General features: G+C 46.8%; 1 protein-coding gene and 1 long non-coding RNA gene across 3 annotated transcripts in view; both read right to left on the reverse strand.

Moving 5' to 3' along the window:
- The window catches only part of notch1b (notch receptor 1b), a 58,790-nt gene that overhangs the window by 31,273 nt on the left and 14,088 nt on the right, over positions 1–13,429 (reverse strand). For both annotated transcript variants that reach the window (XM_060064529.1, XM_060064528.1), the window contains exons 7-9: positions 12,994–13,152; positions 11,468–11,653; positions 10,556–10,669 (exon numbers count right to left, since the gene is read on the reverse strand). In XM_060064529.1, coding sequence (XP_059920512.1) covers positions 10,556–10,669; positions 11,468–11,653; positions 12,994–13,152 — 459 coding nt within the window. The remainder of the gene's footprint in view (positions 1–10,555; positions 10,670–11,467; positions 11,654–12,993; positions 13,153–13,429) is intronic.
- On the reverse strand, positions 1,079–9,276 carry LOC132467340 (uncharacterized). The gene is made up of 2 exons (XR_009528004.1): positions 8,269–9,276; positions 1,079–2,220 (listed from the first exon to the last, which is right to left on the reverse strand). It is a non-coding gene; the product is annotated as an uncharacterized LOC132467340 (long non-coding RNA).

A 13,429-nucleotide genomic window follows, 5' to 3' on the forward strand; every position in this document is an offset into this window, starting at 1 on the left:
AGGGGAATAAATATGGAGAATGAAAGTTGTGAGGCCTCCACTCCTGACAGAGGGGGGTGGGGGTGTGTATGCGTGCGTGTCGGTTCAATGCAAAGCTGAGCCTGCTGCCTCCTTTGTCCCCTCAAACTTCTCCATCACAATGTGCATTCTCCTGCCCTGAAAGCACACTGCTTGACCTTGGGACCCTGTGCTATTCAAACTCCATGTTATTCAAAACAATGAGCGCGCTCGCTCGCTCTCTCTCTCTCTCTCTCTCTCTCTCTCTCTCTCTCTCTCTCTCTCTCTCTCTCTCTCTCTCTCTCTCTCTCTCTCTCTCTCTCTCTCTATATATATATTACTTTCACCAAATTCTCCACAATATCTCAACTGCTGAGATGGGAAGATGTAATTAAATATAAAAACATCTGCCTGGTTTTCAAAATTCTGCATAACACCGCTCCTCCTCCTTTAAAGTAATTCATAATCCAACGTAACAGCAGCAATCAGATCACCAGAAGCGCCACACGGGGTGGCGATGATGATATACATACATATTCCACCTTTACAGCACACCGTAAAACATGGCTGTCCGACAACTATAATTGCACACATTAACTTCTGTCAGACGTGATTTGTGTGTTTGATGTGACATAGTCTTAGTCATTGTTGCTGCCGCTCCATCTCTGCTACCTGCCTGCATGTTCTGCCCTATGTGCTTTTAATGTGATCTTTGTGGCCTATTTTCCCTTGTCTCCTGTGTGTTTGTGTTGTTGTTGCATGAACTGCCTTGATATCTTTGCCATCATCTGTGCTTGCCTGTTTGTTCTTGCTCCAACTGTGTGCAATATGTTTGCATGCTTTTTCCCCTTTTTGCTCAGGCCTGCTGTAATTATAAATGTAATGTATTTTTTTCTAATTTGTTTTACTGTTATGTATTGTAGGTTGCCTACTGACAACTGGCTGGGGACTACAGCTGGAAATTAGCCAAATAGGCTAAAGCTGTTCCTTCTCAAAGGGGACTGTCCACAAAACTATAAACAAATAAACTAAACTAAACTTCTCGTTGGCATTCAGCCCTTGAGGATCCTAATCAGAGGAAGTGTGTGTGTGTGTGTGTGTGGGTGTGTGTGTGTGTGTGTGTGTGTGTGTGTGTGTGTGTGTGTGTGTGTGTGTGTGTGTGTGTGTGTGTGTGTGTGTGTGTGTGTGTGTTTTAGTGTGTGTGACGTGCGTGTGTGGAGTGGTAGGGGTTTGATGAAGAGATAGAGCTTCAGGGCCCCCCACCCCCCCTCTACGGGAACACACAGGTGGTTGGAGCCGGTCTCCGTTGTCACTAAGCCTGTGAGGAAACGTCTGTGTGTTTGATGCTAAGCTAACGTGGCTCTCGGGGAGGTTTAGTCGCGCAGATCACTGTTCAGGTGGCCAGGAAGGTACGCAGACATACACCTCTATGTATACCATCTGTATCTTCTCTTATGTCTCAGTCATGGACCCTACAGAGGTACACCTCTCTGTACACCATCTGTATCTTCTCTTATGTCTCCGTCATGGACCCATTGCTTGCTAAATGTTGCCAGTGTGTCTTATTATGGTTGTTTTCCATTAAACCAGATTCCGCAAAAAAGTGTCAATTTTCCTTAAAGTACATAAGCGCACAACACCACACACACACACACACACACCAATAACAACATAACACACACACAAATATCAACACACCAGTAACACACATACATGCTCAGACACCATGCACACCAGCAACACAACACACACAAAGACATGTCATTGTCTTTGTGACTACACAACCCTAAATGTCTACACAACCCTACATGGTCTACACAACCCTACAGGGTTTACACAACCGTACAGGGTTTACACAACCGTACAGGGTTTACACAACCGTACAGGGTCTACACAACCCTACAGGGTCTACACAACCCTAAATGTCTATACAACCCTACATGGTCTACACAACCCTAAATATCTACACAACCCTAAATGGTTTACACATCCATACATGGTCAATACAACCCTACAGGGTCTACACAACCCTACATGGTCTTCACAACCCTACATGGTCTACACAACCCTGCATGGTCTTGACAACCCTAAAGGGTCTACTCAATCCTACAAGGTCTACACAAACCTACAGGATCTACACAACCCTACAGGGTCGTCTCAACCCTACAGGATCTACACAACCCTATATGTCTACACAAACCTACATGGTCTACACCAGGGGTTCTCAACTGGTCTCTGGGACCGAAATTTTCCCATGGTCATTAAGTCGCGACCCACTTTTATAGTCCTTCAAACCAAGGAAATGTATTTTTTTAAAGGCTTTGAAAACTCAAGTCTTTAACATGTATACTCTTTTTTATTGAGCAAAGTGCATTTCAGAGCACCAGAGAACCATGACAACTACGTACAGAAGTGAATGAAATAAGTATCAAACATGAAGTAACAAAATGGAGACCAACAAAATGAGATATTTGACTTCCATCTCTGCATTCAAAGCACATTCAGAAGAACCTGAGGAGGACCATGCAACAGCATGCAGACAAAAGTGAATATCAAATTGCACAAAATAAAGACCCACAAAATAAAACAAGGTCATTTCACTGCATTCAGGCCACATTAATAAGAAACTGAGGAGTACCATGACAAGTGAATGAAATAATCAAAGGTGTACAAAGTAATTATGGACACTGAATTATATATTTCACTTCTATGTAGGCCTATTCAGAAATAATAAGGAACTTAGGAGGACCACTGCATGGACAAAAAGTATAATAAAATAAATAACAAAAACAATTAAAGATCTACAAAACAGATATGTTCACCTAACCTGTCATTTGGGGAAGTCAGTGAGACAGCTGGGCATGTGGTTTGTTCTTAATGAGAGTTTCAAAGTCTGGGAGGACAGTAGACAGAGCTACCCTCAGATCATGCTCAGTGTCCAGTCTGTTTCTCTGCTTTGACTTGAGCTGCAACAAGGTGGAAAAGCCACTTTCACACAGATAGGTTGTGCTGAATGGTAGGAGCGTTTTGACTGCAAGAGTCGCGAGGGATGGATACTCACTCATCACATCGCTGCACCAGAAGTGGGAAAGGGCTACCTCGCCAAATCTCTTTTTCATTGTCTGGTCACATGACAGCTCCACCAGCTGATGCTCTTCGTTGCTCGGCAACGTGATGCTTTCCATGTCGATGCGGAAGGGGTCGCGTATTTCTCAGGGAAGTAGTGTTTTTTTTTTAAGTCACTTGTGGCGGCGGTGTCCAGCTGCTGTACTTCATAGCAAGCATTGGGAAACATGTCCAGTCTGTCTTTGGATAAGTGATTTACCCAGTGTGATTTTTTTCTTCAACGCAGCGATTTTGTCGGACTGTTAAAATATTTTGTCTTCTTCCTTGCATAGACACGTTTAATGCGTTGAGGTGCTCAAACACATCAGCAAGATATGCAACTCGTGCCAGCCAGATTTCGTTGTCAAACAGTTCAGCATATGGGGAGTTATTCTCTGAGAGGAAGGTGGCGATTTCTGTTTCAAGTTCATAAAAACGTGACAACACCTTACCCCGCGATAGCCAGCGGACTTCTGAGTGATACAACACTTGCATGTGCTCGGAGCCCAAATCTTTACACAGCTTTGAGAAGCAGCGGCTGTTTTTTGCACTACGTTTTATGTGTTTCACCACTTTGATTACATCTTTCATGGCCTCGTCGAGCACCGGCACCATATCCTTGGCCGCCAGCGCTTCACGGTGCAAAAAACAGTGGTTCCACGTCGCATCAGGTGCTCGGACTTGCTTGGACGCGGGCTGTGGTCTGTTCTTTAATATTACAAGACATGTAATAATAATAATAATAATAATAAATTTTATTTATAATGCACTTTATATTCAAGAATCTCAAAGTGCTTCAGAGAAAAAAAAAAAAAAAAATATTAAAAGGGGAACCTCAAAGAAAGTTTAGCTAAATGCTCTTTTAAAGAGATGGGTTTTGAGGTTCCGTTTAAAAAGAGCTGTAGTCTTTGGAGCCCTCAGGTGGTCAGGGAGGGCGTTCCATAGTCTAGGGGCAGCAGCAGAAAAGGCCCGATCACCCATGGTGCACAGCTTCGTATGTCGGGTTTGGAGGGTGTGAGTGGATCCTGAACGGAGTGTACGTGAGTTTGTCGGGGGGGTGAGGAGTTCCTGAAGGTAGAGGGGGGAAAGTCCGTGAAGGCACTGGTGGGTGAGGAGGGAGACCTTGTACTCAATTCTGAGTGGGACAGGGAGCCAGTGCAGTGATTTCAGGATGGGGGTGATGTGGTCACGCTTGCGCACCCTCATCAGGACCCTGGCAGCACTGTTTTGAATGTATTGGAGCCTCTGGATGCTCTTGCCAGGGATCCCAATGAGGAGTGCATTGCAGTAGTCCAACCTGGAGGAGACAAAGGCATGGACGAGCTTCTCTGCATCAGCCAGGGTGAGTGATTGGCGGAGTTTGGCGATGTTCCTGAGGTGGTATAAAGCTGTCTTACAGAGGTGTTTGATGTGGGTGTCAAAATTAAGTTGTGGGTCCATTTTAACACCGAGGTTGGTGACGGATGTGGAAAGGGGGATGTTTTTGCCAGAGAAGGTGATATTGGTGATGGTGGGGGAGCGGAGCTGATGTGGCGTGCCAACAAGGATGGCTTCGGTTTTATGGCTGTTAAGTTGTAGGAAGTTGAGCTTCATCCACGCCTCTATCTCCTCCAGGCAGGTGGTCAGTGTGGATATTGGCAGAGGGGCAGAAGAAGTGGGGGTTGTCCTGATGTAGAGCTGTGTATCATCAGCATAGCAGTGGTAAGATAAGCCATGCCTGCTAATGACACTACCCAGGGGGAGCATGTACAGTGAGAACAGTGTGGGGCCCAACACCGAGCCCTGGGGGACACCGCAGGTGACGTTGTTGGTGTGTGATTTTGCTTTGCCCAGGGCAACGTGCTCAGTTCTGTCAGTGAGGTACGAGGTGAACCAGTTCTTTACATTTCCTGATAGTCCAATGGTGTATTGCAGGCGGTGAAGGAGAATATTGTGGTCAACTGTATCAAAAGCAGCTGTTAAGTCCAGGAGGATGAGGAGAGATGGGGAGCCGGTGTCTGCTGCCATCAGGAGGTCATTTGTGACCCTGACCAAGGCTGTTTCTGTACTGTGGCCATAGCGGAAACCAGACTGGAATTTTTCAAACAAGTGATGTTGTATGAGGTGATCCTGGAGTTGTGCTGCAACTGTTTTTTCCAGAACTTTTGACAGAAATGGGAGATTTGAGATGGGCCTGTAGTTGGAGAGGACTTCTGGATCAAGGGTAGTTTTTTTTAATGTTGGTCTGATGACAGCAGTTTTTAATGCAGATGGGATATGGCTGGCCAGGAGGGAGTGGTTAATGATATTGGTGATGAGTGGAGAGACAGCAGAGATGTTGGCCTTCAGCAGAGCTGTAGGGAAGGGGTCTAGTGCACAGGTGGATGGCTTCATTTTCCTGATGACGTTCTCCACCTCTTCCTTTGTGATGCTGGAGAAGGAGCAGAGGGTCTGGACAGAGTCAATCGGTGGGTCAGCAGTTGGAAGGGGCAGGGCAGTAGTGGTGGAGAGGTGTGAGCGGATGTTATTCACTTTTTGTTTAAAAAAGTTGATGTGCATGTTGCACCTCATGTTGGTGACATCAGATTGGGATGGTAAAGGGGGTTTGAGAAGGTGATGGATAGTTGAAAAGAGCTGTTTGGAGTTACCAGGGCTATTGTTGATTATTGTGGAATAGAACCTGGACCGTGCATTATTCAGGGCTTCAGCATATGCCCTCCTGTGTTCCCTGTATGCCTGTTTGTAAACGGTCAGACCAGAGGCCTTGAGTCGCCGCTCAAGGACACGCCCAGCAGCCTTCATTGTACGTAGTTCACTGGTGTACCAGGGTGCGGAGCGCGAGAAGGAGACTGACCTCGATGTTAAGGAGGCGTGGAGATCCAAGAGACTGCTCAGGGACTGGTTGTATAAGTCCACTGAGTCAGCAACAGAGAGGGAGTCAGTTGAGCCAGAGGAGAGATGTTGAAGGTCCAGGGCCAGGGCATCCATGTTGATATTTTTCACATTCCTGAAGTGGATCTGCCGCTTTGGTTTGGTGTGGGAGGAAGGAAAAGGGAGCTCCATTGACACAACTCTGTGATCCGAGACGCCAAGATCATAGACCTGTAGGTTGCTGATGGGGGCGGAGTTTGAGATGACCAGGTCAATTGTGTGTCCTCTGGAGTGTGTGGGGGCATCAACATGTTGTTGCAGGTTGAGGGAGTCTAGCAGCTGACGAAAATCAGCAGCGGGCTGGCATGAGGGGGTGTCAACATGAATATTTAAATCACCCAGAATGATGGTATTGGCAGAGGTAGTACAGAGTGTTGTGAGGAGATCAGACATTTCCGGGATGAAAGCAGAGTTGGGTTTTGGGGGCCTGTATATGAGTAGAACAGTCATGGGATGGGGGGGCTTGCATGTGAATGCAAGACATTCAAAGGAGGAAGTTGTAGGCAGCACCATGGGGGACAAGTCCAGGTCCTGTTTGTGGATGACAGCTAGGCCACCACCGCGTCCAGTTCTGTGGGCCGCCTCCAAGTAACTGTAGCCTGGGGGACAGGCTTCGTTTAGGGCAGAGTAAACCTCTGGCTGGTGCCAGGTTTCTGTTAGACACATGAAGTCAAGTCCTTTTTCCCTGATATGCTCTTCAATCAAGCTGGATTTATTATTTAAGGATTGAGTGTTGAAAAGTTTAAATTTAACCAGTGACTGTGGAGTTATTCTCTGTACAGGTCGCAGAGCCTTAAAATCCACTCCGCGCAGGTTGGAATCCACTCCATGAAATCTATCCAGCCGGGAGTGCGGGGATCTCGCGATGTTACGTCTTTTGCCCTCAGCCGTCTCAGCGGACCTAATGGATGTGATGAAGCCGGCAGGCTGACCATAAATAAAGTGTCTCCCTGAGCCTCTGTGGATATATCGAGGTCTACGCAATAGTCCTAGCTGCTTAATGGTGGAAATACAGGGTGGGATGGAGCGATTGTTGTACTTCAGCAGCTGTGGGGCGAAGTACGTCAACATCGAACCTGATGTTGAGTGACGTTTGCCTGTTTGTAGCTAGGTACGGACCCGACGCATCTGGGGAAGAGCTGGGAGGCAGTGCAGAAAATCCACGAGACAGTAGAGACAGCTTAGCAGGTTGACCAGGGCATATTCCTCACCAGGATCACCGAGAAAAAAAAAACGCCAGCAGTGACCAGGAAAATGTCACATCAGCTACTTGTTTTAGCCGTTGTTATTAGCCGTTACTAGGGACGCCAAAATAACAAGTGAGCAACACGGCTCTTCACAATAACACAATAACACTGGAACAACTAAAGACAGTCCATAAGCTTGCTTTTCGTCGCTGATGTAGCTTGCAGGGAACCAAGTAGAGATTATATGTCAACAAAAAATCACTTTTTAAAGTAAAATTGGCCAAAATTGGCCCAAAAATTGCTTGGAGAAGCGGCGAACAGACAGCGCCAGCGTCCTCTCCGTTTGTTGCCTGTCAAACACTTACATGTCCTGAATACGTCGAGCTACAGTATCATTGGACAGCGGTATGGTTTTCAACCTGTCTGCCACTGATTGACCCAGCACCTCTCTCACCATATCCATGGCTGCAGGTAAAATAAGCTCTTCGGCTATTGTGTGGGGTTTCTTCGCCTTCGCAATACGGTGAGCTACGTGGTAAGAGGCACGGAGAGCTTCCTCTTGTTTGGAGCAAGACGCTGTCAGACACTTCTGTGAACTCAGCTTCTGGAGGTGTCTTTGAAAAAACTCCACCGGCTTGTCTTTACATGCAGGATGTTTAGTATCCAAATGGCGCTTCAGTTTTGATGGTTTCATGCTCTCATTTGCAAGCACTTCACTACATATAACACACTGGGGTTTCTGTCCCTTATTATCCTCAATGAAGGAAAATCCGCATTTTAAAAACACCAGGTCATATTTACGCTTCGCCATCGCAACACAAATTTAAAGTGAGCGTCAATCAAATGGCAGTTACCATGGCTACCGCGCCTAAGCGGCTGCACGTGTCTGACGCGGGCCTTTCAAAATAAATCATTTTTTTCAAAATAAAAGACATGTCAAACATCAGATGCGCGTTAAATATTATTTACTTTTTTTGACCAGCTGTCCGCGACCCATCCAGAACGGGTCTGCGACCCACTTTTGGGTCACGACCCACCAGTTGAGAACCACTGGTCTACACAACACTACATGGTCTACAGGGTCTAAAGCCGTCCAACCCGGCCACCAAAGCGGACTTTAGCCTCCACCTCTCTGAAGCATTTCAATAAATCCCAGCAGGGATTCCATGGCGATGCCGCATACAGACATAAAAAGCACGGGAGCCGAATCTCAAACCTTGACAACAGTGACCAACAGAATTTACATCTCAAGAAAAAAGCAATGAGGGGACACCAACAACACTGCCTTTTCAACACACACACACACACACACACACACACACACACACACACACACACACACACACACACACACACACACACACACACACACACACACACACACACACACACACACACACACACACACACACACACACAATATACCCCCCCACCCACCCACTCACAAAAGGTTTTTACACTGCCAAATATGCCCCTCTTATGCACGATATTTTCCCGGCATGGTCCCCGCGTTTACACTAGTAAATTGCCGGCTTGAAGTAGAACCCCAATCTACCCTCCTGGACCCTACACACATTGGCGGTTAGACAGCTCCGTGGTTCCAGGAGTGGGACTTGGGTAGAGGTTGCTGCGTTGCCTAGACAGAGACAATGCAGCGATATCAACTAGAGTAGTTCTAACTGGAGAGACTGAAGAATATGTTGACGTTTTTGTACTTGTAAATAGTTAATTGCGTTTGTAGCCTACACTCAGATCATGTATACTCATTCTTGCATGCAAGTCTCTTCAATCATAAGGAAATAAAAACATTCATAGCATGCAAGTTATTCTAAAGAGGTCTACTCTCTCCGTGCATAGCCCCGCAATCTCCAGTGAACCAAGAAAGCCGGCTCTGTGATGACGGGGGATTTTACCCCTCGGTTTTACACAAGCAAGAAGGGGAAATTGCCGGGCGTGCCAAGCTGCGACCTAACTGGCTTGGCAGTGTAAAATGCCTACACACATACAAACCCAAACCATACACACACACCCTTACTTTTCCTTTGCAAGAACCATCTGTGCTCCTCCAAAACCCCCCCTCCCCCCTCCCCCCTCCACACACACACACACACACACACACACACACACACACACACACACACACACACACACACACACACACACGTCCCTCATTCCACAACTTTCCCTCCAAAAACTACTTTCAGCGCCATGGCCCCCCTCAGGTCTCCTCTAAAGGACACACACACTTGGGTGTTCAGGGGGTGCTACTAGTCTGTTATGTTGCGTCTTGTAGCACCCTTCATCCCCTCTGCATTAATCCCTCCCTCAACAGGGTTAAGGCTGCCTTGCTTCACCCGCATGCTTTGATCCGCCCTAACTCTGAGCTGCACTATTTTCCTATACAAAAAAAGAAAAAGAACACAATCTTTTTCTTCCTCTCCTTCATATCAACCATTCAGTTGAGAGCAACAGTAGTCCCTGATGTGATGAGGTGATGAGTGTTCCTTCTCTGTTGGTTCATTCATTCTCGGAATGTTCCCGCTCTATTCACTGGCTACATTCCACCATCCCAACAAAGCATTAACACCATGTCTTTCCTACAAACGGTGTAATTCCAGAGGAATCTCTCGTAGAAAAGACCCAAAGAAAAAGAAAACTACAACAAAATCAACTCACAGATCATTTTAGGCCTGAGCCAGGGAGAATCACACCACAAGAACACATGCACCAACTTAGATCACTGCCATACATTTATATGATACTAGTGGTATCATGAAACAAAAGTATACATACAATACCCAACTTTACTAAAGTGCACTCTCATCAGACTGGAGAAGGGATGAGAGAAAGGTGTTTAAAGTCCAAAGTCGTCTAAGCTTTACCGTATAGATTTATTTTTCCTTTTCTTGCTAACGCTGTCTTCATTCTGGGCAAGCCTGGCCTGCACGAACCTGCCTCAGGCTAGGATTAACCATCAGCCCACTGGGATAGCTGAGGGTGTGTGTGTGTGTGTGTGTGTGTGTGTGTGTGTGTGTGTGTGTGTGTGTGTGTGTGTGTGTGTGTGTGTGTGTGTGTGTGTGTGTGTGTGTGTGTGTACATGTGTCTGTGGGTATCACTGTGTGTCTGTGTATATGCGTGTGCACAATCACATGGCACACTTTCGTCTGCTTCTGGCAAAGACAAATAGAAAGACAGACAGACCAAAAGAGGAGAAACTAAGAGAGAATAGCAAAAAGAAAGAAAGATAGCAAGAAAGAAACTACTGCTCCCCTTTGGCCTCCACCTCCCAACCACCACCTCCTCCCCAGCCACTACCAGCCCTCCCTCCCTCTCCCATACCAAAGTGTGTGGCTCACCAGTGGGGCACTGGCATTGGAAGGCATTGATCTTGTCGATGCAGAGGCCGTTGTTGTAGCAGGGGTTGTTGGCACACTCGTCTATATTGATCTGGCAGAACGGGCCTTCGTAGCCTGTTTGCCAATTAGCCATCGTCAAGGAGACAGAGGAGACAGAGGAGCAGCGGTTAAGCTAACAAAACAACCATTCAACCAAGATAAGACAGTTGTAATTACACGGCAGTAATGGATATATATTTTTTAAAAGACTAAAAACTACGAAAAAAGGCCTGAAGAGCGAACACTGGGATTGGAGGCGCTGTCATGCCAAATTTGTACCGGGCGCGTCATCCATACGTAATCCATTCCAAACCTGCATGGCAGCAGATGATCGCGTTGTCCGTTGCCGGGCAGGTTTCAAAAAACATTTGCGCTCATGTTGCCAAAGGCGAAATAACATAATACAGTTAACGGATCGCTAGATAACACTTGTTTTTACTTTATATTTGTATTGTATTTAATTGTTTAATCAAATTGAGCTAGTAAACTGAGTGTTTAAAGCGGGTTTCAAAAAACATTCACGCTCATGTTGCCAAAGACGAAATAACATAATACAGAAAACGGATCGCTAGATAACACTTGTTTTTACTTTATCTTTGTATTGTATTTAATTGTTTAATCCAATTTAGCAAGTAAACTGAGTGTTTAAAGCAGGTCAAGGACGAAATAGCACAATACAGATAACGGATCGCTAGATAGAAGGTTTGCGAATGTTCGTGAACCTTTCACGTCATTCGACACGATCGTCCGTTGCCAGGCAACGGACGACGCGATCATCTGTTGCCAGGCAGGTTTGGAATGGATTACGTATGGATGACGCACCCGGTACAAATTTGGCAGCCGGTACAAATTTGGCATGACAGCGCCACCTACCTGGCATGCAGATGCAGTGAAAGTAGCCGATCTGGTCCAGGCAGGTGGCCTCGTTCAGGCAGGGGTTGGACATGCACTCGTTGATGTCCAGCTCGCAGCGTGCGCCCACGTAGCCCGGCTGGCACTTGCACTCGAAGGATCCTTTGGTGTTCAGGCACTTCCCAGCGTGCTCACACGGGTTGGAGCCTGGAGGAACACACTGAGTAATGAGGACTCAATAGATACCATAAGCGTAAAAGTGTAAATTTAAAGTGTAATTTATAGTTTTAGTATATTCTGACATTTCCATGGGAAGTGATTTACTTAAAGGTCCCATGGCATGAAAATGTCACTTTATGAGGTTTTCTAACATTAATATGAGTTCCCATAGCCTGCCTATGGTCCCCCAGTAGCTAGAAATGGCATTAGGTGTAAAACGAGCACTAGGTATCATGCTCTGCCTTTGAAAAAACAAAGCTCAGACGGGCCGATTTGGAATTTTCCCTGTATGCCGTCATACGGGGACATGTTAGCTCCCCTTTTCTCTGCTTTACACGCCCAGAGAAATTGGACCGCCAAAGAGACAATGAGCTACGACAGTGCGAGCGCCACATGTGTGTGTGTGTTAATACACACACTGTAAGACAAGTGTTGGAAACTTCTTTGTTATTTGGATAACCGTTCTGCTGTTGGTGTTATGGCGCATAACACGTCTGGTTCTCTGACGTCTCTGGTATTTCCAAAACGAGACTAGTGGGGGTTATCTCAGCCATGGTTGAGAAGGAATTGGGGGAAAGGAACTTTGGCTTTGACTCCCTGAAGTACATGAACCGCGACATGGAGGAGAAAGGGATTGTTGCCCGCCATTGTCTTCCGCCGGAGCCTCGCTGCCCGCTGCCCGCTGCTGAGGCACCACCGCCGTGAGGCAACACCGCCGCAGGGAGTGGTGCCTCACCGCTGCCTGTTGCCCGCTGCCAAGGCGGTGGTGCCTCGGCAGCGGGCAGCTGGGCTCCGGCGGGAAATAATCGCGGCCAACAATCGTGGGCAACAATCCCTTTCTCCTCCATGTCGCGGTTCAGTTTACTTCAGATTGATGTGGAACCAGAGAAGTCGGAGAACCCGACTCACTCCTTTGAGATTCATAATATCGTCTGGAGGCGCACACAGCTTTTGGCCATGATAATATCTATTATATGATATAGATATCTATTCATAATATGATATTATTTAGATAAAGAGCTCCAACTCTCCCGCTGGAGCATCCTGAGTGTTCTAGAATATTAACAGAACAAGGCCAAAGCTGTGTGCGCCTCGCCATTGCGATACATTCACTGTAAAAACGAGCGCATGGTACCGTGGTCACAAGCTGCTCAGGGCATGTCAAACTTTCTATTATTAATGACATTTTCTAGACTAAACGATTAATCTGTAGATAATCAATTATGAAAATAATATATTCTTTATAAAATATATATATAAAAAAATAATAATATCTGATGTATCAATGGCCATTGTTTCGGATTTGATTGGCTCCAGGTGAATTGTACCTAGGGCACACTCATCCACGTCCCGGTCACAGGAGGCGCCCACGTAGCCCGGGGGACACGTGCACACGTGGTTCCCGTTGACCGGGTTGGTGTCACAGTTAGAACCCTTCTGGCACGGGTTACTGATGCAGGCGTCATCCAGCTGACACAGCAGGCCTGGTACCCGGGAGGAGGAGGGAGGGAGGGAGACAGAGGGAGAGGGAGATGGTAGAAAGGAGAGAGGGATGGAGAGGGACAGGGAAAGAGACATAGATGGTGAGGGAGAGGGATATGGGGAGGGAGAATGAGAGGGAGAGATACAGAGGGAGTGGGAGAGATACAGAGGGAGAGGGAGAGAGGGAAGAAGAGAGAGATGGAGAGGGAGAGATACAGAGGGAGAGGGAGATGGAGAGAGGGAAGGAGAGAGATGGAGAGGGAGAGGGAGAGGGAGAGGGAG

The sequence above is a fragment of the Gadus macrocephalus genome, chromosome 11, assembly GCF_031168955.1.
Source record: "Gadus macrocephalus chromosome 11, ASM3116895v1".
NCBI classification, from domain to species: Eukaryota; Metazoa; Chordata; class Actinopteri; order Gadiformes; family Gadidae; genus Gadus; species Gadus macrocephalus.